The 26,166-nt window shown below is 35.4% G+C and overlaps 1 protein-coding gene across 3 annotated transcripts in view; it reads left to right on the forward strand.

Annotated features, from left to right (window-relative positions):
* Window positions 1–14,533: 14,533 nt before the first annotated feature.
* LOC106882837 (receptor-type tyrosine-protein phosphatase alpha) overlaps window positions 14,534–26,166 on the forward strand; it is a 60,520-nt gene continuing 48,887 nt past the window's right edge. For all 3 annotated transcript variants that reach the window (XR_016243927.1, XM_089361319.1, XM_089361320.1), the window contains exons 1-4: window positions 14,534–14,657; window positions 19,278–19,418; window positions 20,997–21,185; window positions 24,923–25,126. Coding sequence is in view for 2 of the 3 variants with exons in the window: in XM_089361319.1 (XP_089217445.1) it covers window positions 19,304–19,418; window positions 20,997–21,185; window positions 24,923–25,126 (508 nt within the window). In the remaining variant the exon portion in view is untranslated. The remainder of the gene's footprint in view (window positions 14,658–19,277; window positions 19,419–20,996; window positions 21,186–24,922; window positions 25,127–26,166) is intronic.

Below are 26,166 nucleotides of genomic sequence, written 5' to 3' on the forward strand. Positions count from 1 at the left end.
CAAGGAACTAGGAAGACATTCCATGTTTCAGCATGATAATGACCTTAAACACACTTCAAATATGACGACTAAGTTTTTATCAGATAGAAAGGTAAAGCTATTGCCTTGGCCTACCATGTCACCTGATTTAAACCCAAGAGAACATTTGTGGGGAAAAGGAAAGTTGAGGAGAAAAGACCCCGTAACACAGATGAAAGACATCATTCAGGATGAACGGAGGTCGATTTCATCATCATCATCATCATCATCATCGTTTAACGTCCGCTTTCCATGCTAGCATGGGTTGGACGACTTGACTGAGGACTGGTGAAACTGGATGGCAACACCAGGTTCCAATCTAAATTTGGCAGAGTTTCTACAGCTGGATGCCCTTCCTAACGCCAACCACTCAGAGAGTGTAGTAGGTGCTTTTACGTGTCACCTGCACGAAGGCCAGTCAGGCGGTTCTGGCAACGGCCACGCTCGAAATGGTGCATCTTATGTGCATGCCCAGAAGACTTAATGCAGTCATTAAAAGCAACGGCGGACACACCAAATGTTGAATATAGCAAATAATCTTTTAGGGTGTACATATTTTTGTATCAATTGAAAATTAAGATTCCGTTCATATCTTTGAAAATGTTTATTGTTTTGTGTTCCAAATTTGTATAACGTTTGCATGTTTAATATATTTTATTCAGTATAAATTTCATTTGATTTCCTTCAATATTATCAGTGTAGTGGCAATTTTACTTTCATTCCCTGTTAAAGATTGGCTTTATTTTTGCTTTGCCTTACTTTTTGACAAAAACAACAATATACTTTGTATCCAAATTGGAAACTTTGGCATTACATGTAACATAGGTTTTTAACTTTCTTATTTATCAAATATTATTGTTATGGTTGCAGCTGGCAGCTCTCAGTCTGGTAACTATTGAGATAAGTTTCAGTAAGGAACAGCTTTTTGTATCTCTCTTATTTATCATAATGATGACAAATGCGATGATCAAACTGAGGCTGGTTTGTAGATTACCATAATGTCTTACTTCAAATCATTACTCCCAATGGAAGTCTCTGCAGCACTTTTCAACATTAACCTAGTCATTTCTTCAATTAAAAGAAAACTAGTAGCTATATATATATTTAATTCTGTACATCACACCTAACACTCTACACACACACACACACACACACATATATATATATATATATATATATATATATATATATATATATATATATATATATACATACACTTTAGACTGCCATTTCTTTGATAACGGTTCTGCCAGAAATATTGTGCTGCCAACAAACAGGTAAATCTACTTACAGAATGTTTTCTTCACAGAAAATATTCAACTCTGTTCTTCAACTGATGGTTGCTGAAATCTCATTTATTTCTTAGCTTTTTTAAACTGCTTTTTATAGTTGATTCTTTATTCTTGTATTCTTAAATTCTTGTATTCTTAAATTAGCTGCAACACTGCAGGCTGTGTTAAGAACTTTAGCAACAAAAAGACAAAATTATTGTAAATACCTTAAAAGAGAACGATCTCATAAACTGCATTACAAGTTCTACTCAAAGATGAAAACAACTCCTGAACTGAATATGAGACATCTGAAATACTATGAAACATTAAATGCATTGTTAAAGAGATTCAAGCACCGATGTGTGGTTAGAAAAGTTCATTGTGTAACTGTCTGGCTCTATGTGTAATTCCACTGTGAAACACTTTTGCAAGTTATTCCTACCATAGCCCTGGATTGACCTGTGCCTTCTGAAAGAAATTTGGTGAGCACAAACTTTGTAAGTTTGTCATGTGCATGTGTAATATGTATATACAGGTCGGGTGGGGTGCTGAAGTTCCTGGCTTTGGATTAAAGAAGATAGAGAGTATCAGTTAATTATGATTTTATTCAACATATTCCCCTCTCAGATTCACACACTTATTGTGGGTGGTCTTACAGTTTTTCTAAGCCCTGTTAGAGAACTTGGAGGGTTGGGCCTCAAATCAGGCCTTTTGCAATGCCCTGAAAGCCAGGAACTATAGTAGAAGACACTCGCCCAAGGTGCCATTCAGTGGGACTGAACCCAGAATTATGTGATTGGGAAGCAAGCTTCTTACTACACAGCCATGTCTGCACCTACACACACACACACACACATATACAGTAATCCCTCAACTATCGCAGATGTTGTGTTCCAAAAGCCCCCTGTGATTGGTGAAAATCCATGAAATAGAAACAGTACTGAACTGTATATTTTTGAAAATTATTTTTATAATTTGTATATATTTATTTTATTATAAATGCAAAACAACACCATGGAAGAATCGACGTAAGCTTAAATAATAAACTGCGATAGGTGAACCGCGATACGACAAGGGATTACTCTGTGTATGTGGCAATGATGAATGACCGAGACCTTTGGCATTATGTTGTGATTGAGAAGACCCATCAAGCCAAGCAAAAGTGCAGTCATGGCAGATACTGATGCCACATAAATGGCACCTGAGCCAGTGGTATGTAAAAGCACCCATTCTCAGAGTGGTTGGCATTAGGAAGGGCATCAAGCTGTAGAAATCATGCCAAATCAGACTGGAGTCTGGTGCAGCCTTGCAGCTTGCCAGCCCCTGGTCAAACCGTCCAACCCATACCAGCATGGACAACAGACGTTAAATGATGATGATATACACATGCACATGCACGCACGCACACACGCGCACACTCACTCATATACATACAGACAGATGTATGTGTGCATATGTGTATGTTTGTTTAATGAGCTAAAAGAATGGGCTGTCAGGTGCAGTACTATGCTTTTGAATAATGAAGTGTCAATGCATTGCATACCATATGAAAAAATAGTTCTTAGTTCATTGACATTTCCCATTTAGAAAGGAGAAAGAAAAGAAGAGACTATAAACAATTAATGAAGAGTCGACAGAAAATGGAAGATAATTTCAAGAAATTTGGAATTAATTTCTCATATTTAAATGCATCATCATCATCATCATCATCGTTTAACGTCCGCTTTCCATGCTAGCATGGGTTGGACGATTTGACTGAGGACTGGTGAAACCGGATGGCAACACCAGGCTCCAGTCTGATTTGGCAGAGTTTCTACAGCTGGATGCCCTTCCTAACGCCAACCACTCAGAGAGTGTAGTGGGTGCTTTTACGTGTCACCCGCACGAAAACGGCCACGCTCGAAATGGTGTCTTTTATGTGCCACCCGCACAAGCCAGTCCAGGGGCACTGGCAACGATCTCGCTCGAAAATCCTACAGGAGCCAGTCAGGCGGTACTGGCAACGGCCACGCTCAAAATGGTGCATCTCATGTGCCACCCGCACAAGAACCAGTCCAGGGGCACTGGCAACGATCTTACTTGGCTTGCCGGGTCTTCTCACGCACAGCCCATTTCCAAAGGTCTCGGTCCGTAGTCATCGCCTCGGTGAGGCCCAATGTACGAAGGTCTTGCCTCACCACCTCAGCCCAGGTCTTCCTGGGCCTACCTCTTCCACGGGTTCCCTCAACTGTTAGGGTGTGGCACTTTTTCACGCAGCTATCCTCCTCCATTCTCACCACATGTCCATACCAGCGCAATCGTCTCTCTTGCACGCCACAACTGATGCTTCTAATGTTCAGCTTTTCTCTCAAGATACTTACACTCTGACGGGTATTCACATTGACATTACACATCCAACGGAGCATACTGGCTTCATTCCTTGCGAGCTTACGTATGTCCTCAGCAGTTACAGCCCATGTTTCACTGCCATGTAGCATGGTTGTTCGTACGCATGCGTCATACAGTCTGCCTTTTACTCTGAGTGAGAGTCCCTTTGTCGCCAGCAGGGGTAAGAGCTCTCTAAACTTTGCCCAGGCTATTCTTATTCTAGCAGCTACACTTTCAGCGCACCCACCCCCACTACTAACTTGGTCGCCCAGATAGCGGAAGCTATCGACTACCTCTAGTTTTTCACCCTGGAATGAGATAGAAGTTGTTTCCTGTTTGTTTGCAGTCTTTATTGCACCTGAACATCTGCCACAAACAAAAACTAACTTGCTAGTTAACCTGCCTTTGATGTTGCTGCACCTCTTATGTGTCCATAGCTTGCACCGGGTACATCTTATAGAGTTACTACCTACTCCTTTTCTACATACTGAGCAGGGCCATCTACCTGAAGGGGTTTGTGTTTTATCTACCTTCCTACTTATTAGGATTTTGGTTTTAGCTAGGTTGACTCTAAGGCCCTTCAATTCTAGACCTTGCTTCCACACCTGAAACTTCTCCTCTAGTTCTGATAGTGACTCCGCAATTAGGGCAAGGTCATCAGCATAGAGGAGCTCCCAGGGGCAACCTGTCTTGAACTCCTCTGTGATTGCCTGGAGGACTATGGTAAATAATAGGGGGCTGAGGACGGAACCTTGGTGGACCCCTACCTCTACCCGGAATTCATTGCTGTACTCATTTCCAACCCTCACCTTACTGGCCGCATCTCTGTACATGGCTCGCACAGCTCTCACTAGCCATTCTTCTATCCCAAGTTTCCTCATTGACCACCAGATAAGGGATCGGGGGACCCTGTCAAAGGCTTTCTCCATGTCAACGAAAGCCAGGTACAGAGGTTTATCCTTGGCTAGGTATTTCTCTTGCAACTGTCTCACTAGAAATAAGGCATCAGTAGTGCTTTTACCTGGCACGAACCCAAACTGCATCTCATCTAAATTGATTCGCTCCCTAATTAGTTGAGAGGAATAAAAGTCAGACTTGAAGAGACAATCCACACAGAGATGGGAACATGCATGTAGTTGTTCCTTTTGCTTGAAAACAAAGATCATCTAGTCTTCTGCTCAGCATGTAAATTAACTTTGTGTGATTAATTCTTAATTACTTGAAAATTCTCTTTTCTGTAATAGTTACTAACCTTCACTACTATGGCATAGTTATCTTTCTCCATGTAAGAGGCGAATTTCAATTAATTAGAAGTTTTTGGTGTACATCATCTCTTAACTTATTGATGTCCATAACGTGTGTGCATGTGTGTGTGAGACAGCAAATGATAAACACATTGGTGAGAAAATTATCAATAAACTAGAATATCATAAAAAACAAAATACTTTTTGACATTTATTTTCTTCTGCCGTTGCCAAGACATTTTCTTGCTGGTCCCAGAAGAAAATGTCTGCTGGATCCTTGCGATAATAACTAAAATGATATTATTGTAAACAAAATGCTTGATTTTAAAATCAAAATTTTTTTGAAAATAAACAATTTTATTCTCTTGTGGCTGTTAGGGTTTATGTGTGGAGGGCTGGGTGCTACTCGCTTACACGATAAGGAATTGTAAGGCACAGAATCACTTGGTCAATGGAATATAAGTTTGACAACAGATTGACTCCATTTCCTGGCTTTTGGTATTTCAGTGTCTTCAGCAGATTGTTTGGTATTTAGGTATCTTCAGAATGCATTATAGTGCAAGTATAGGAGTAAGACAGCATCATAATCTTGAAAATGGTCAGGGAAACTGTTCTTCCTCCTCTGACTAAGCCAAAAGGTAAAAACAAAATATTTTTGGTAAAGTTCACAAATTTGGAAGTTTGATCAGAATTCTTCAATAATATTTTGGGATCATCTTCATCAATAAATAAACAGTAAAAATATAATTTTTTAATGTATCTTTCTGTAATATGTGTTGCAAGGTACTACATCTTCAACTACACAAGCCATGAGTTAATATGGAAGACTATGTGATCAGTCTTTACAAGAAATAGCTGCCAAATCCCTACTGAAATTACACCCTACTGTCTTCATAGGCACATAAGATGATATAGTCCTAGTTATACTCTGTCTCAATAAAATGAGATGGCTAATGGCTGGAACAGCTTTGGTTGCAAGTCTGCTGAATCAGAGCTGGCTTTGAGTTACTGTTGTTAATACTGTTATACTGCATATTAGATAATGTATATATATATATATATATATATATATATATATATATATATATATATACATATATATATATATATATATCATCATCATCATCGTTTAACGTCCGCTTTCCATGCTAGCATGGGTTGGACGATTTGACTGAGGACGGGTGAAACCGGATGGCAACACCAGGCTCCAATCTAATTTGACAGAGTTTCTACAGCTGGATGCCCTTCCTAACGCCATTATATTATAATACTGTATATTAGATAATAGTTCTATTTATAGATGTAGTTCTATTTATACACTTACATCTCAAGAAAAGTTGTGATAGTTACAGCTGGAGTGATTTTGATTATAGGTCGTCTGCTGGATCATGACTAAATAACAACAATCAGATAATCCATTAATATTCTTTTTACTAATCTAACTCACATGTCAGAGTACTATAGCTTTCACAGATATCAACCTAATATCTTGCTTTACTCAATAGATTATTTCTAGGAAGAGGGTGAAATGAAGCATGCATTATGTTAATTGAATAAACATTTAAACAAGATCATGAAATAATGCTTTATAACAATAGACAGTTATTTAATTAATATCCTAAACCATTCAAATTAGTGATAAACATTTAACTTTTAACAACTTCTTTCCATTTTGTTTATGCCAGGTTTTGAAGCAAGTGCAAAGCAGGAGATTAACTGTTGAGTGGAATTGAATTCCATTTGCTGAATCCTCTTCTTCTAAGTCGACTCACACTGACACATTTCATTTCAATTCACTCAGACGAATTACTAACTAAAATGATAAATGAGGAAAGAACTTCTTTTAAGGCTTTAAAAAAAAGACTAATCAAAAGCCAGGGAATTGGCAGAACTCTAAGAACATTGAACTGGATGTCTTGTGGAATTTGTTCTAGCTCTAATGTTCTGAGTTCAAATCCTGCCATAGCCTACTTCATTGGTAGACTTAACTTGTCACCCAGTTTAACACCCCACTACACACACACACCTGGCACTTTTGGTGCCTTTAGTGCGTCCCACTCTGTTACAAGCATTCAGGCCTGGTTTTGAGTTTGAGAATACCTTTCCCATCCCTTCCACCAGCTTCTAAGCTCCCATAAAAGGTCATGCACCCTGCTTTTCGTCCTGACTAAAAGATAAAACACACACACACAAGAGACAACACAAAGTAGCTCTATGTAGAAGCTTTTGGAGAAGATAATCAGAGAGGTATTTCAGTGTCATTGCTACATACCTACAAGATGATAACCAATTAGCAGAATCATTAGTGCATCAGATGGATTGCTTCCTTCAGGTTCTCTGCATTCTGAATTCAGATACCATTGAAACCAACTTTGCCTTTCATCTTCTCAAACACAATAAATAAAGTACCAGTCTTGTGCTGGGGCCAATTTTTCTTTCTCTACACTTTCTTTCTGGCTTTCTTCTAGAAGAAATCAGCTATGATCAGACTGGATGGCTAGTTTTCAGGGATAATGATTTGATGATATAGGTGGCATGGCAATGTTTGTGAAGGATACAGCATTACACACCTGAATTTTCTCAAAGACGATTCAAGAATTGGGTTCAACAGTGATGCAAATGCATCACCTGTGAAAGAGATTGTGCTGAACTGTACTTTTGTATAGAGGAAGTGCTACTCTGCTGATGCATGCAGCGTGAATCACCTATGTTAATCATGTTATTTGGGTTGAGCACTTCATTCAAAATACCTTATGTTTATACGCTTGTGTGTGTGTGTGTGTGTGTGTGTGTGTGTGTTTGTGTGTGTGTGTGTGTATGTTTGTGTGTGTGTGTGTGTGTGTACATTCATATTACTAACTCATTGGAAAGTGCTGAAGTTAACACAGTTTTCTTTCTGAAAGAAAGACAAATGGGGAAAAAAACATTTTAATCATGCTGGAGTAGTAATGGTAACACACTGGATTACTTAATAGCATAGCTTCTCTCTCTCTGTATGTGTATATATATATATATATATCACCATCCTACTTTTAAAAAGGCTATAGTCCTTTTTTTATTTTCTTTTATACTGATATTGTACACCGATTCAGTAAGAAACTCGAAACGACCTTAGCTTACTCAGTTACAGTCAATAATACAGACATTTGGCTATAACTATCCATAAAAGCTATCGTAGATCTCTCCAAAGTAAGTGGAGCAAATTGGTGTCATTATTTATTTCACTTCTTTTTTTGTTTTCTAAAGATTTCTCCCAACTAATGATCCAATTGACTGCAATCTAATGATTTTACATTTTAAACAAAATGGAAGTTGCAAATACAAAGATTACATACATGAGAGCAAGAATACACAGTTGAATACCTGATGTATGGGCTCTCATGTTTTAATTATTATAGTTTATAAGGCTGTGAGCTGGCAGAAACATTAGCATGCCAGGCGAAATGCATAGCGGTATTTCGTCTGTCTTTATATTCTGAGTTCAAATTCCACCAAGGTCGACTTTGCCTTTCATCCTTTCTGGGTTGATCAATTAAGTACTAGTTGCATACTGGTGTCGATCTAATCAACTGTCACCCACTCCCCAAAATTTCGGGCCTTGTGCCTAGAGTAGAAAATAATTATAGTTTATACTCTCTCTCCCCCCTCTCTCTCATTCTGTTGTACATTTACTATTTATATTTCAACTCGACTATAAGTAACCTACAATAAGTGTAATTCACACATACATTCACACCCATATATATATATATAAATGTAGAGACTCTCAACACGACCGATCTATATTCCATTTATTTAATTCTTTACCATTCGATGTCAACATTTCTGTGCCCAACTCTAACCAGCGACTGATCCGTTGGATGTCTGACGTTTGGCACTTCCTCAGGAGTGGCTTCCATCAGAACAAATTACGAAAAAACACAATTAACGATCATAACAGATTATTAAAATACCTGACTATAACTCCGCCATGCTGCCTTCATTTATTTTGTTTACTATATACAGGGGAGGTAACTCCTTAATCTTTCCAATTGCTATCGCTCTCCTGTGAATGTCTACTAGATTAATTTATTTTATTTATTTATTTATTTATTTATTTATACAGTATATAGTAAACAAAATAAACGAAGGCAGCATGGCGGAGTTATAGTCAGGTATTTTAATAATCTGTTATGATCGTTAATTGTGTTAATTGTGTTTTTTCGTAATTTGTTCTGATGGAAGCCATTCCTGAGGAAGTGCCAAACGTCAGACATCCAACGGATTAGTCACTGGATAGAGTTGGGCACAGAAATGTTGACATCGAATGGTAAATAATTAAATAAATGGAATATAGATCTGTCGTGTTGAGAGTCTCTACATTTTTAAACATACAAATTTGAAACCTTGGAAATATAAATAATGAGAACGACCCTTAAGGAATCTAATAAATGATCCTTTGGGGTGAAGTCTTATGCTATATTGGTAGCGATTACGAAATTTACTGTAAAATTATATATATGTATATATATATATATATATATATATATATATATATATATATATATATATATATACACTCACTGTGTGTGTGATCATCAACATATTTTTTAATGTCCATCTTCCATACTGGCACAGGTTCGATAGTTTGGCAGGATCCCTTGGAGTGGAAAACTGCATCCTACTCCAGTATATATTTTGGTATGATTTCTACGGCTGGTTGACCTTTCTAATGCCAATCATTTTACAGTGTCCTGTGTGCTATATTCATTCAATGGAGCCAGCACTAGTAAGATTACCATGAAGTTTACAAGACAAAGATACCCATTGACAGAGTGGACCTATATAGTAGATAGAAAGGAAGCTTTATGCTAGATGATGTAAAGTTAGAATATAAAGGAACCAGAACTGGGGGCGGTCATTAGAGATGGGATAGATGTTACAGAATTATGAACAAAGATTAAGGCAGGGAGTGGTGATTGTCCAGTTGGATGGAAGGGAGGGAAAAGTAGGTACTGACTGGCTGTACAGAAGGGGTGAAGAGCAGCAGAATGGTAATAATGCATTAGACAAAAGAAGGATGAAGAAAAGGGGGGAAATATGTTGGAAAGTACACTGCAGGAGTGTAAGTGGTAAGAGAGAACCATAGTATGAGGTGAGAGTAAAAAAATGTATGGTGATGGGGGAGTTCAACTGGAAGTGATTCAGTGGAGAAGAGGTAATTTGCATAGAAGATTGTGGTAAATGATGTAAAAATTTGAGAAGGGAGGGACTCTGTCAAGAATGAAAGAGGAATGTCAAAAGAAGTGATTCCAGATAGTATCACAGAAAAGATGATAAATTGTGTAGTTCTGCCGTCAGAATACTGCAGTTAAGAAAGTGGTGGAAAAATCAGTGATAGAGAGATGAAATGGTGGAGGGAAAGACTTGATAAGAAAATTGAGCAAGAGACCTAGTTATTTATATATACATTATGTACTCATTATATACACATTATGTATCAAGAACCTCGGTTTCACGAAGACAGCCATGTGGATCTTCTCAAGTACCTCATATCACCTGTCATCTTAACCATCTCCCCCAAGGAGATTCAAATTCCTGAGATAAGTCTTTACTACTTTGACCCACGTCTTCATTGCTCTATCGCTTCTACAAGTTCCATCCACCTTAAGTGACCAGCACTTTTATACAGTTGCCCTCGTCTACATCCATCACATGACCAAACCAGCATAGAATTCTCTCTTTTACACACTACATCTGATTCTTCTTATGCCCAATTTTTCTCTCAACACATTTGTACTTTATGATTCATACAACCTAACGGTGTTAGCTTCATTTCTTTCTAATCTTCACATGTCCTCTGCTTTCAGATCTCACATTTCTCTACCATTTAACACTGCTGTTCATACACAAGCACCCTACAACTTGTTGGCAACAAAAGTTATCAACTGAGATAAAAGCTCTCTCAATGTTTTTTCCAGTTCATTGTTATTCAAGAAACTTCTGTTCTTGTTCAGAATAATCTCCTCCACTGCTGTCAACTAGGTAACAGAAACTATCCACTATCTCTAAGGAGCTTCTGGGTATGCATATCTGTGTGTATGTGTGTGTGTGTGAGAGAGAGAGAGAGAGAGAGAGAGAGAGAGTGAGTGTTTGTGTGTGCATGCGTGTTAGTACCAACTTATATACTTATATCAACATTGTATGCTAACTGTGAAGAAATTCACCATCATACAAAGTGACAAAAATGTCTGGCTACTGTGTGATTTTTGTGTTCAAAAGGGAAATTGTACTTAGACTGGAAATAGGTGAGCATTGGTAACAGAAAGAGCAATGAGTCTCAGAAAATTTGCCTCAGCAAATCCTGTCTGATCCATGCTAGCATCAAAAAGTGGACATTAAGACAATGACAATGAAAACAATATGACACATGCATTTTATTTTGCTACCTGTGTGTGTGTGTTTCTATGTATGTATATATATGTATGTATTATACATATATACAAACACACACACACACACACATAACAAAATAAAATACATGTGTTATATTGTTGTCATTGTCTTAATATATAACATATATTTTGTTTTGTTGTGCGTGTGTGCATGTCTATATGCATGTATATACATATATATGGGATTAATTAGGTTACATTATTTCTTAGTAGAGATGTGTCAATAGCTCTTATAACTTGTGTTTTGAAGACATAAACATTTTCTAGTAACTGTCACCAGAATGATAGTGTTTCATTGAAGAATCCCTTTCTGCTTATACATCCATTGTCCTTTTACGTCCTCCATTTCCCAATCCCAAATACCCATTTTGTTCTGGATAAGCTAAGTACCCTGTACCTCAGTCTCAAAGTGATCCCATCAATGTAAGAGTAGTTATATCATGAATGAAATGTTGCCTGTGAAAGGTGCTGCATGAGAAAGATACCCCCCACCCTGCATATAAGAAAACCCATATTAATATAACATCTTGAGAGATTATATAGGCTTAAGTGGTTCTAGTACTAAAGAGCAAAACAGAAATTGGAAAATAGAATCAGCAGAGAAGTCTAACAAACTAGTTGTGCATCATCACAGCATTTCTAGGTAATTCTCTGAATAATCTCATGAGGTTTGTGACAAATAAAATAATTGTTTAAAGCTGTGCACTATTAATTAAAAACAGCCCCTTGTTTAATGAAATAAAGAAGTGTAATAGAATGAACTTTTCTGGAGTAGAGGGAAGTACTTCATACGACTGTAGTTACTCCTGTCTGGCATATTTCCTTGCTTCTTGTAGCAGTTGATGCTGCTGCTATACCAGCTAGTGTGTGACTAGGAGACTAACTCATGTCCCATTTTGCCAGACATTTTAAACATATCAGCAGTATTTCCTGATATACCAGGTTACCAATTACTGTTTCAGCCTTCAGCTCCTTAATCCCTATATTCACTAATACTGCTGTCAACCTGAATGGTTGGTCTCATTGTCAGCTCTACTTGGGATAGATCCATTTTTTTACCTTTCTCCTCACCCAAAAGTTTCTCATAACATTGTCATGTCTCTTTTTTTTTTTTTTTTCAATGTCTGTAAGAGTTAGATACCATTATCATTGTACATTCTTCTCTCCAAAGACATCACAATTTTTGGTCATATACTCCCTTCCAATGTGTAATACCTCACATACCTGATCCTCACATACTTTTGCTTTTCTCCTCTTACTGAGTATGCCTGACACCAATCTTCTTTTCTTACAAATCCTTCGATGCCTACTTTCTTCTAATCTTTGCACGTCTGACTCTTAGCCATTCTGGTTCTATCTATGGAACTACTTTCACTGCCATGACACCCTATTTTTGAATGAAACTTGCAGCAGCTACATATTTTGTCTGTCACCCTCAGCAGATTTATACGTATGTGTGTGTGTGTGTGTGTGTGTGTATGTATAAAATGTGTCTGTGTGTTTATATATATCGTCATCATCATCATCATCGTCCGCTTTCCATGCTGGCATGGGTTGGATGATTTGACTGAAGACTGGTGAAACCAGATGGCTGCACCAGGCTCCAATCTGATTTGGCAGAGTTTCTACAGCTGGATGTGCTTCCTAATGCCAACCACTCCGAGAGTGTAGTGGGTGCTTTTACGTGCCACTGGAACAAGGGCCAGTCCAGCGGCACTGGCAACGACCTTGCTTGAATGTTTTTCATGTGCCAGTAAGGTGACACTGGTAATGATCACGCTCAAATGGTGCTTTTTACGTGCCACCGGCACAGAAGCCGGTGGGCTGCTCTGGCAACGATCATGTTGAGATGGTGCTCTTAGCACTCCGCTAGCATGGATACCAGTCATCAAATTTGATTTCGATTTCGATTTCACTTGCCCCAACAGGTCTTCACAAGCAGAGTTTAGTGTCCAATGAAGGAAAGGTACGCATAAGTACACATAACTGGCATAGGCCATGGCTTATGGTCTCACTTGGCTTGCCGGGTCTTCTCAAGCACAGCATATTTCGATCATTTCAAGATCAGTGGCTATCGGACGCTGACGAAGGGAAATAACCCTGAAACCCGGGTCCGTTCGTGCTACAGATCACGATGAGAGGGATAACTTCCCTTGGCAAACAGGACACAGTAGTGTGTCGATAAGCCAGCTGGAGGAGATGTCCTCCTGGGGCTAAAAGCAACAGTAACATCCACCCCTAGGGGTCAGCCACACTTAAGTGGCAATATACTTCACTTTATCGTGCAGTTACTGTTAATACTTCATTTAGAGAATTAACATTGCTGATATATATATATATATATATATATATATACATATATATACATACATATATATATATATATATATATATATATATATATATATATATATATATATATATATATATACATAATATATACATATATATATAGAGAGAGAGAAGGGAGGGTTATGAGAGTTAATGGTGTCAATATATGTATGTATCCAAATGGAAAAATCTTCACAGCTCCCTTCATTGCATTTTCTTTTACCAAGATTACCAAATATGTAATGCTTCATTTATTTCCTTGTTTTTTTTTGTTTTTTTTTTCTTGTGCTTGTCTAATTTTGCAATGAAGAAAATCAGAAGTTCTTTATACAAACTGTCCTTGAGAAAAGTATCATTTAGGTCCATTAAGTATAATTAATTATCGGTTTTCATCTCATAACAAATTAGAAAGGTGGAAAGATTTATACATTTGACCTTATTAGGTTTAAAATAACCATAATTTTCTTAAAAACTATTATTATTGTTTGTCAAATAAAAGTGGTGAAGAGCTCGTTTGATTTTTTTTCTATTGCAAAGACTAATTTGAGGATTTAAGGTATATTTAGACTGTAAACCTAAAATCTGTGAGTAACAACCTCATACCCAGGGGCACTGAAAGTAGTTTTTATTCTGTCTTGCATGATTTTTTTGAGAAAAACCTACTTACACACACACACACACACACATATGCACGTGCACATGCATGCACACACACGTACACATCATGCTGACGTCATAGAAACAGTTACCAAAATCTACTATACAAGCTCTCACATCTCACAAAACATCCATTCAAAAATCACACAAAACACAACAGCTTGTTCCATTTCTATCACGAAAACAGCACAGCACTTTCAACGTTTTTTCGCAGAGAGAAAGATAAATGAAAACACAGCTACATTACAGAGACATTTCTTGATGAAGCCTCAATGTTTGGAAAGAGATCAAAGAACTGTGACTTCTGTCTTCCGGATAAATTGTGCATCTTTGAGGTCAAAATTTCCATTTTTGAACTTGGCATACCAATCACGAGTGGTTCTTTCAGCTATGGCACCCTCTCCATACACAGTGCAAATGTCACAGGCAGCTTTTGCGGCCTTAGAACCTTGATTAAAAGCAAAAGGGAGGAGGTGTCAAAAATGCTCAGTCCATGAGCATTCTTTTCAGCTCAACTTTGACCATTCTGTCACTCAAGAAATTTACCAATTCTGCTTTGTTTATACTTTGCTCTGTTACTAAGTCAGTCAGCCATTATGCATAATTTTACAGCCAGACTAAATAGACCTTCATCAAAAATATGGATATGACTCTGTGTGTGTGTGTGTGTGTGTGTGTGTGTGTGTGTAAAATAGTCATCCATGTATCATCCCCAAGGCATGATCATGTAATTTTGTACTATTATGTAAATCCTATCATATTTATCATTAATTTGTTAACACTACTAATAGATAACTCAACACTTCTTAACTTCAACAGTTTGGATTCCCTTTAAGCACTACTTTACTTTTAATAGAAAATGGAACCCATTACTTTAATCAGTTCAATGATTGTTTTTGGTTCAGTGAGACTAAATATATATTGATTAAATATATGAATAGGATTCTATCTCCATGCTGTGTAGTTGTTAAATCACAATTTAATTTAGCTTATTAATATCCAATTCAATATTTTTAAAAACTTTCTTTTGAAATTTTAAGGATTTAACAAAGTCAATGTAAAAGTAATCATCATGTAATCTGATATCTCCAATCTTTTCCTATTAGGAACAACTTGTTAGAACATATTTACAAAACTGTTGGGTCAATAGGACAGTTATGTAGTCAGCCATCCTGCTAGAAATAGCAGTCAAATCAGGAAAATAATTATTTAGATAAGTTAAACTATGGAAAATTAAGTAATTATATATTTTTTCAATGAGTAAAGTGTAGTTATTAAGAATTATATATAGATTTTCAGTTCCTGCTTTTCACATTTTAAAATTTTTGTGCTACTCTCCATTACATCTTGTGACATAACAAACTACATCTTGTGGTACATCAAACTATATTTTGTGGTATGTCAAACTTCATTGTACGGTACATTAAACGTCTTGTGGTACATTAAACTACATCTATTGGGACATCTTACTATATCATACATCTCACCACTTCAGAACTATTATCCTACACCACCATTATTCAAACTCTCTCTCTCTCTAGTTCATTATATCTAATGTAGTGTAGGCAGGTTGTTTAGCAAATATCTATCAAATATTTGAAATTACGTTGGGATGTAGAATAGTAGAGGTAAATGCAACAGCTTCTAGAAACTTCGCTAACACTTTGAGTGCTATCTAGATTAACATTGCCAAGGATTTAACAAGATTGTATGATATCTGTTCTGCAGTGAACCAGAATCTATAACAGCAGTTATGAAAGAAAGAATGCTGCTTGCAGGGTTATTGCACAAAGGTCTTTTTTTTCTTTTTCTTTTTCCACTTGAATAATTCTATTGAATGAGTTTCGTTGTAACTTACAACCCCCCACATCAACCCTAAGAAATCAATCTTGTTTTAGTCATTAGTCTTGATTCTGATTTTCATTTGCTATATAGCTCTAGAAATCCCATCACTCCAGATTTTACTGTAAGTTTAGTTAACAAGGCCACAACCTTACAACAGACGCTGCTACACTGATTCTCCCATTATTGTGGGTCGCACTTACCAAAAAGTGAAAAACCAAATGTCTGGCCGAGGCAAGTACAGCTTCATTCCAACTTCTGACAGCCAAAGGTTTTCTTTCCCCCTCCCCCATATATTCATTACAACTACTACTGCTGCTGCTACTACTACTATTAAGATAGAGCAGAAAAAATACTGGAAAAGGATGGGAAGAAAGAAAGGAATATGCTAGATACTTGGTTGGTGCGAGAGAAAACTGCAGGATATATAGGGGGGGAGATGGTGGGGGGAGATGATAGAAAAAATCTTAGAATAACTGGAGAAAGAAGAAAGAAAAACAGAAAAGTAAACAAAATCAAAATATTAGATGTGGAAGAAGAAAAGAAAATGTTGAAGTAGAAGGTGAAGTTTAGGGATGCAGATTTGGAAATTGGAACAGAGGAAACTGGGGTTTGGGAAGAGAGAAAACTGGAATTGGTCTTTTGTTTCTTTTTGTTTTACTGCTTTTTTTTTTTAAGTTTTCATCAATTTTTGAATGTTTTGCATGAGTTGGATGGTTCTTGTTGGAGCAATTGTTTTTTACAGTTGGATAACCTTCCTATCAGTAACCACTCAACCATGAAGTAGAGAAGGTTAAAGAGGGGGAACCTGTTTTATGTCTGTCAGGCAAAGTAGAGCAAGGAGAGTGAAGATTGTATTGCTCTGAGATACAAACACATATTCAATTAAGAGATTGATGCACTACATGAGCCTCTTGAGGGTCAGTCCACCTGCTAGAAATAATAGTCAAACTTCCTTCAGTGTGTTCAGCTGACCTGGAGCTAAACAACAATAGCTACAATTTAGGATATTGGATGTAAGGTTTTGAACAATAATTGACCCCCAAATTAACCCCCAAATTGCTCTCCCTTAAACCTCACAGCCATAGAAAATAATACAAAGTATATTCTTAAAAGTTATCTGATTGTAAAAATGTTAACTTCATCTGTTAAAGTTTAATGTAGAAATGAGTTAATAGCTGAAATATTGCTATTTAGGGCTTTAATAACTCTCCCTTTATCAGAAAGTCCCTTACAGCTTAAACATATTTCCTAAACAGCTTACAACAACTCCAATAATAATTTCTTATGCAAATTTTTACCTTTGATAAAACTGAATCTACTAGCAATATCCATTTTCTAACTTGAGATTTTAAATAAAAAAAATTTCCATGTAGTTGTTTTATCTGCTAGAAATAGATGTCAAATCTCCCTCAAATTACTTTAAACTACCCTACTGTTTTTAAAAAGAAAAGACACATTGGATAAATTCCATACTAGATGAAGAAAAAGGCAGGATGGTACTAAATAGAATTCATTTAATCTTAAGTCTGTTCCATAAGAGCCAACAGATAACTGAACAACTGAATATATTCTACTACAGACTAGGATCAATCAATTTGTCTCTTATTTTCAAAAATTCTCCAATATTAAACAATCTTATAAGTGAGTTTATAGAAGCCCCTGGGGCAGGGGACTGCTATAACAGGGGTCCCTGTATCATTACAAAATGTAATTTACATTGAATATATACAGCGAGGTAATATAAAAACAAAAAGAAAACTTGCAAGCTTTATTATCTTTACTTTTCTTTTTTTAAAGTTAAAACATTCTGGCTGCCATGCTTCCATTTGCCAAAATAAAAGACTTGTTGCATCTCTACTGAACAGGATTTTCCTGTCAGACTATTGTTTTTTTTTTGTTTTTTTTTTCTTTTTTTTAATGAAAATTTCAAAAGAAGAACCTTACCATTCCACAACTCAGTGGGATGGGGTTAGAATGTGAGAGAGGCAGAGAGTTGGGTAGAAGCAAAGGGGGGAAAAAAAATGATTCAGCCTAACTGTATAGATTAGATTGAAAAGACAAAAGAGAAAGAATAAAAACAGGGGAATTCGTTGATTCCATGTAACTACATTTTGTTATTATTGGTGTTGTTGCTGTTGTTGTTTAAGCTCATGTCAGCCCTGATCTGCAGACTTATAATCAATTGCATTCCAGTTCCCATCTTTTATTGAGACAAAGGCTTCAAGGGCTACAGTAGCTGATATGCTGTTCCTTATCAATATGTTGACTACGAGGGGTTTCTCTCTTTGAGTGGAAGGAAGATTGTAGGATCCATGTATACAGACAGCAATTCTACATATTAATGAGATGTGGGCCCTGAATGGAGAGGACATGTGAAGGGTGGAAAGGAATGAGATAAGTATGCTCCACTGGATGTGTAATGTAGGTGTACATGTTCGACAGAGTGCAAGTGTAGGATCAAGAGAGAAGTTAGGTGTCAGAGGAATTGGTTGCTGTGTGCAAGAGAGAAGACTGTGATGGTTTGGTCATGTGATGCGAAGAATGGATGCCAACTGCTCCATAAAGAAGTGTAGATCTCTCAAAGTAGGTGGAACATGTGGAAGTGGGAGGTGCAGGAAGACACGGGACAAAACACTGAAGAATAACCTTGGGACACGGAACCTTTCAGGCAAAATGATAAAGGACTGAGATGCCTGGCACTTAGCTGTACTCAACAAGACCTGTCCTCCTCAGCAGACCGAGCTTTGTGATGTTCTTTGTATTAAATATATCTGCATTAACTTTACCTATTTATCAGAGTTTTTTTATTCTCTAACAAATCCTAGTTCATATATATATATATATATATTTATACTGATTCTTTCATAACTACTTTGGCAATAACCATGAAGTCTACATTTTAATGATGAGATCAAAATAAGGCAGGAATATATCCAGATTTGTTGTCTTCTGTGTTCAATAACTGCTCAAAACGATATTAGTTATTGACTAATATTGTTTTTCTCACCATCTAAACATTTTTAGTGATGCCTTCATTAAATATATTAAGCTCTAATTAAGCTTTGTATTTTTATTTATTTTGTTCTCGTTTTTTTTTTTCCGTTTTTCAGGTCGATGCCCAAAGAATAAATTTGGTATGTTCTGTAAGTCCAAATGCCATTGTAAGTCATCTGCATCATGTGACACAGATACAGGAGTATGCCTCGGAACAGTATGTGAAAACAGCTACATGGGACCAAATTGCCAACAAAGTAAATATATTAGGGCTTTTCAAAATATTCTTTGGTACTATCTATATAAGTTCATTTTATATGTTTTATATAGTTGTTTTGATTTTTTTTTTGTATTGTGGATTATTTTCTTCACCTTCAATTTTCATCATGATGAATGTTGTCTTCAATCAGATCTCATCAATCAATCATCTTTACAGGTGTGGATGTGTGGTAAGAAGTTTGCTTCCCAATCACATGCTAACAGGTTCAGTCCATCACCACCTTAAAGCCACTATCTGTGCTGCTTCAGATTCTGGAAATATATTGATTTTTTTTTTTTTGTTTTACGAAATTTATTTCATCTTTCCATACAACGTCATCCTGAGTACGATCCAGTGCAGGCGATATACAACACTTTCATTTTAATAAATGTTGCTTACTGCAAGTTATGGATGATTCTTTTATGATTTCATTGCTTTCAGGCTTAGCTTAAGGTATTTTTGCACCCGACATCACAAAATGCGTCTGAATAAACATTGCCAGACAGCAAATAGAGACTCGGACATTGATTAGAAAATATCTTTCATTTTTAACCTCGTATATAAGTACGCACTAGGGATTTTGACCTTAAAATTTTGGAGGAAAACATGCAGATTATACTCGAGGATTTATGGTATATTGTTGGTGATTGAGAAAATGAGATATGTGAAAGTGAATGGTGGAAGTGATGGTACCGGTGACTATCAGTGGCAAAAGTTGTCGTGGTGGTGGTCGGCAACAGCGTCGAGATAGCTTTATTTGTTAAATTGGTTTTCTTCAAATTTCTGGGAGTTTCAAAGTCTTGGATGATAATTCAAAAACTGATATTTCAAATCTTAATATTGTTCAGCTCTAATTTCAGTTTCTTCTCTTTTTTTATCTTCTTACTTCTTTCATTTTTCTCACCTCTTTTAAACACTATCACTCTTTCTACTTTCACATGTTTAATACAGGAGGACTGTCCTACAATCATGTTGTCCCACGTGCAGTTTCACTTCTCTTTCACTGCCCATTTTGCCTTTGTGCCTCTGTCACAATACACTTCAGTTTCTATCCCACCATCTTGTAGCACACCAGTCTCCTTATTCAGTAACACCCTTGTCCCTTTTTAAAACTTCTATAATCATGAGCAGCAGTGGATTAACTCTTTGAATCACTCATCTGGCTTCCAAACAATATAAAATCTCTATTTTTCTATCATTCCCCAACAAGGTATCTATTAGGGCAGTAGAAAAGCCAGCCTTTACAAAGACATCTCTTGAGAATTATTCTTTTGCCTAATCTTCATGGTTTTCAAGTTGAACCCATTAACCAGCATTTTATAATATGGATCATATTCTAAAATCAGTGATTGAATATTGCTTTTCTCTCTATTTGGTGGCTCAAAGTTAATTTAATTCTGTCACATCAGACAAATGTAGGTAACCTTTTCTTTTTCTGGTTGACTTAAGATTTTGGTGATATAATATAGAGAGAAACTAATTTTCATGAAGTTCATTAATTTTAATTTTAATGTCTTAATTATAGTTTCTTAAATTATAACTAATGTGTTGATATATTTTTCTTCTTTGTTACTAGGAAAAATTATGCCAAAATATAACCAGAAAAATGATAAGAAATTATCGGTTGTATTTGATGGAACCATACAAAATACCAAAGCTACTCATTGTTATCATACACAGCACACAATGGATTCAACAGTATCCATGTGGGTTGGCAAGGTGAAAATAAAAAGACTTGTGGTTTATACACTCCAATCAGAAATAAGTAAGTTTTATTTATTAATAACAATTCATCCCGTTAGTTTTCACTTCATTCATTGATTTAGTATTGTGTTTTTATCAATGAATCTCTTTTGTAGATTTGCTATTGTTCATTACACAACAAACAGGAGAGAGGTAATGATGGAGTGAATACAGTTGTTGTTGTTGTCACTATACAGTGTTAATATTCAAGACATTTGACTTGCGAGTGGCTCAGTTCAACTGGTTGTAAAATAGGTCCCATAGAGAACGCACTAACATTGTTAGCAATGACATCACTGTAAACATTAACAATAAGGTAAACAAGGGCTTTGTCAAAAAGGACTACAATTTATATCCTTTTTACAATGGGCAGAAGGCCTGAAATTTTGAAGAAGGCTACAAGTCAATGACATCAACCTCAGTGCTTCACAGGTTCTATATTTTATTAACCCTGGAAGTTTGAAGGACAAAGTTGGTAGATTGTGATCTCAGAACTTAAGCCAATGACCACAATTTGAATATCCTCAATGTAAATAATTCTTTATAATTTCGGCTCAATGCCAGCAATTTTGAGGGAAAGGAAGCAAATTGAATACACTGACCCTAATACTCAACTGGTGCTTTATTTTATCAACTCAAAGAAAGGTAAAGTTGCCCTCAGTAGAATTTGAACTCAGAATATAAACAGCCAGAAGAAACACCACTAAACATTTTGTACAAAAGCACTAATGATTCTGCCGCCTTAATCATTGTAAATAATGGATTTCCCTGCAAACAATAATATCTCTGTAAACATTAACATTATAAGTATTTCATTAGCTTGCAGTGATGCTGTTGTTTAACTTAAGAGAATCCTGATTGAACAGCTGCATGGTCAAAGACTTTCAAACTAATATCACACCATCTTTGTTTATATTAAATAGTAAATTTATATTAGATTAGACTGCCCTGGATTCACAACTTCCCTTGTTTCTTTGGAGGGTGGGGTTTGGTATTTTTAAAGATGTTAGGGTCTATAAGATCTGGTTGTTATTTCTAGTGAGTCAGTTGACCATGTAGCAATACAGTTGTTGTAGATGTAGAGTACATGTGTAGTGTTAGCAAGAAGATAATTCTCCACTGTTCTATAGTAAGGCTGTCTAATTTTGTTTCATTGCAACATGGAATTATTCTAATTTATAAACTTAATTCAGCTGATTTTTCTGGAAACTCAATCATTAGATTCTTTAAAACTTGTACTTTTCTGTCAAATACTTGAGGTTGTTCATTAGTCTTGAGTAAGAATTCATCATTCAAAGCTATGATTAAAGGCATTCCAACCTGGACAAGGTTTTGTAGAAGTACATTTATCAGTGTGTGATTCTCTTTTTTAAGACAGTAGAATGTGAACTGAGGGGAATTCAGCTCCTACTTTTGGCATATTGAGTGACCACATAGTGGCTTTTTATTTGTCTCCTGTCATAAAGTGTGTAGGAAGTTGTTCCATGTTGAAGTTGCATTACTTTAGAGAGACTTTAGTTGAATCCTTATAAATTTACTGCGTTGAAGAATTAAGGAACAGACAATCATAATAAACAAGAAAACAGTTGATGAAGGAAAAAAAAAAAACTTGTAAGAAAGAAAACTAAATTTTCTTCAAATCACACACTGTTATCTTATAAAAGGAATCATACATTGGAAATGTCTTCTGCCTGATGAAAATAACTGAATGATCATGGTTTGAATACTTTAGGTCTGCTCAGTCTGATCAAGGCTTAAACAGCAACAGCAGCACAAAATGCAAACTCATTCAGCTATGGAGATTGTTATTTCTCTTGACTGAGTAGATTTATCATCAAACATATTTATGTCAGGATCATTCACTTTTCTCTCTATTTCTAGAACTACATATCCTTTTATAACGTATTTAAAACTTACCATTTTACAGAATTTTTTTGTTTCCAAATTATATGAAGCACAATGATGGTGATTACATACCAAACTAATTTGATATATAATATGGTTTAAATTGTTTAAGTTTAGTGATGTCCATAGGCTGTTGTAGGCATAAAGAAATTTATAAATGTCCAATAGATGAGTGTTAACGTATTTAATGATTAATTATTATTATGTTGTATGTATCATGAAAAGTGTTCGAAGATAATTGTTTGAAAACAATTATTCAAAAACATTTATTTGAAAAACAGTTATTTGAAAAACAGTTATTCAAAATAAATATCATTTGTGTACTTGATTTTTAATTTTATTATCTTTGTTTAAATGAAATAAAAAATTTAGAATAATTAACATTTCATATAATTGTCCTTTTGAGTAATTTTCATTCATACAATTTTCCATTCAAATAAATGTTTTTTCGAACAATTATTTTCAAACAATGTTCACATAATCATATTGTGAGACACACGGACAGATAAATATAAGATAAATATACAGATAGATAGATAGTAAATATTAACATGTTTAATGTATAAAGCATCAAATATGTAACAAAAAATAATTATGCAGAAAGCTAGATGGACAAAAATGACAGAAAGTTGGACAGATAAGTTAGTGAAGCATGCAGGAAGCTAACATAGTTGAGATTATAGAACGGTTTGTCTGTCTTTATGTTCTGAGTCCAAATTCCGCTGAAGTCGACTTTGCCTTTCATCCTTTCGGGGTCAATAAATTAAGTACCAGTTGCTTACTGGGGCCGATCTAATTGACTGGCCCCTCCTAAAAATTTCAGGCTTTGTACCTAGAATAGAAAAACTTTTTTAGAACAGTGGTTCCCAACCTTTTCACTACCAAGGACTCCTTCTATTTAAATGAGTTTTGACCAGTATGAGGAACAATCCAGGTTTGCTTTTAACTTATTCTGGCCTTCTCAGTAAAACATAGCTTACACTGTTCTTCTCAAAGTCAGGATGAATGAATCACTAAGTACATTAATTGATGTAACAGACTTCTTTAAAGATTGTATAATTGAGAAACAACAATTGTTCAGTTTAATTTCATTGCCTTATAACAGAAGCTCTTCTTGTTCATAGTGTTATAGAATTACAGATTTAGTTTCATCAATCATCTAAAATAATAACTTTCTTAATTTTGACATCCTAAATGGTTGAGGTAATGAGAGAGAGAGAAGTTTGAATCTTATCACCTCCATCATAATGTTCTCTCTCACCTAGCCTAGTCTACCTAGCTGTTAATGGGAGCCACAGGGTAGGGACAACTCCAAGCAGCAGAAGGACTGTTAATGCTGTTGTTATTGTTTAGCCCAAAGTCAATTTTGGTCAAAAACACTCCAGCTACGACCATCTCTGTTGCTTTCTTTTTTGCTTCTTTAAGAAGGGGGATGGGATTTGAGAGAGGTTCGACTGCTATTTATTGCAGTTTAAAAGGCTATTTCAGAAGAACAAATTAGATAATTTGGGTTAAAGCAGGGTGGTCATACCTGGAACGCCTTTGATTATAAATCTTCTTGATCATGGTTGATTTGTAGCTAAACAACAACATATTTAACGAAGATATTTTTGAAAGTTTCAACATATTTGCCACTCAGCCCAACCATTAATATATTATGCTATTTACAAAATATACTTCTACACATCCCCTATCGTACAAACAAGAATATATTCTCGTTATTTACCTTTTTTTTTACTGAAAATGTATTAAATCTAAAATGACAAATGGATGTTTAAGCTATTAAAATGCTTTGTTAAAACTAATTCAAAGAAATATTTTATGTCATACAATTTATTCAAAATTATTTTTCAGAATTATTCCAGAATTTTAAAGTATATGCTAGTGATAGGAAAAATATTTCGAATGGAACACTTCTCTATGAAAATTCACATGCAATTAACCCAAATGGAATTGTAGACATAAATTTCCCTCTGAGTAAATATGGGAATAGACTGTTCATTGTTTTACCAGGAAATAATCGCAAATTAAATCTTTGTGAAGTGTTAATTGGTGGCGGTAAATATATATATATTTTTTTATTATTATTATTTTGCTGATTACATTTACTTAATGTATAAGAAATAAAATTCTTGAATTAAAAAAAAAAACCAGTTTACAACTTCTTATTTATTTAACTCATCAACATTTATTTATTTAACTTGTCAACATTTGTCAGTATTTGTTTAACTTGTCTATATTGTATTTAATTAAACATTATAGTATTTATGTAATTAACCTGTCAATATTATTTTTCATAGTAATTAAAGTATCAATATTTAGGGTGGTGAGCTGGAGCTGGCAGAATCATTAGCATGCTAGGTGAAATGCTTAGCTGTATTTCATCTGCTGTTACGTTCTGAGTTCAAATTCCGCCAAGGTCGACTTTGCTTTTCATCCTTTCGGGGTCGATTAAATAAGTACCAGTTACACACTGGGGTCGATGTAATCGACTTAAATCCTTTGTCTGTCCTTGTTTGTCCCCTCTATGTTTAGCCCCTTATGGGCAATAAAGAAATAAATATTTATTTAAATAAGTGATTAAAACTATCTTTATCTAATTAACTTGTTAATATTGTATTTGCATTTTTATTATTTAGTCCTTCTGATTTTGTTTAATTATAATTGTTTATAAACTCATATTTAAGATTCATTTTAAAGACAAAAAAGAATTTTATGTTAGAGATCATTTAGAACAAGCCCATTAAAACAATTATAAGTGAGTTTTATTTTAAATGGAATAAATTCTTTTCCCACAGCAAAATAATTAATTTCACTCTGCAAACTTTTAGCATTTTGCATACACACTATCATCATTATCATTGCCCTCAAATTCTACTCTTTCACTCTACTTTATTAAATTACTAATACTTAATAATCTAATTAAGCCAATTACTTGGCAATATTTGTTAAAAATAGAGACAAACTGTGATGATATTTGTAGAAAGAGTTTAGTTATCACCTTAGCCCTAACCTTATTTTCTTCTTGGGAAAATAAGTGATTCTTTTAAAAAAAAACAACAAATACTACTGAAGGGAGAATGTCTATGAGAATAACA

Source organism: Octopus bimaculoides, chromosome 13 (genome assembly GCF_046866305.1).
Source record: "Octopus bimaculoides isolate indiv1 chromosome 13, ASM4686630v1, whole genome shotgun sequence".
In the NCBI taxonomy this organism is placed as follows: Eukaryota; Metazoa; Mollusca; class Cephalopoda; order Octopoda; family Octopodidae; genus Octopus; species Octopus bimaculoides.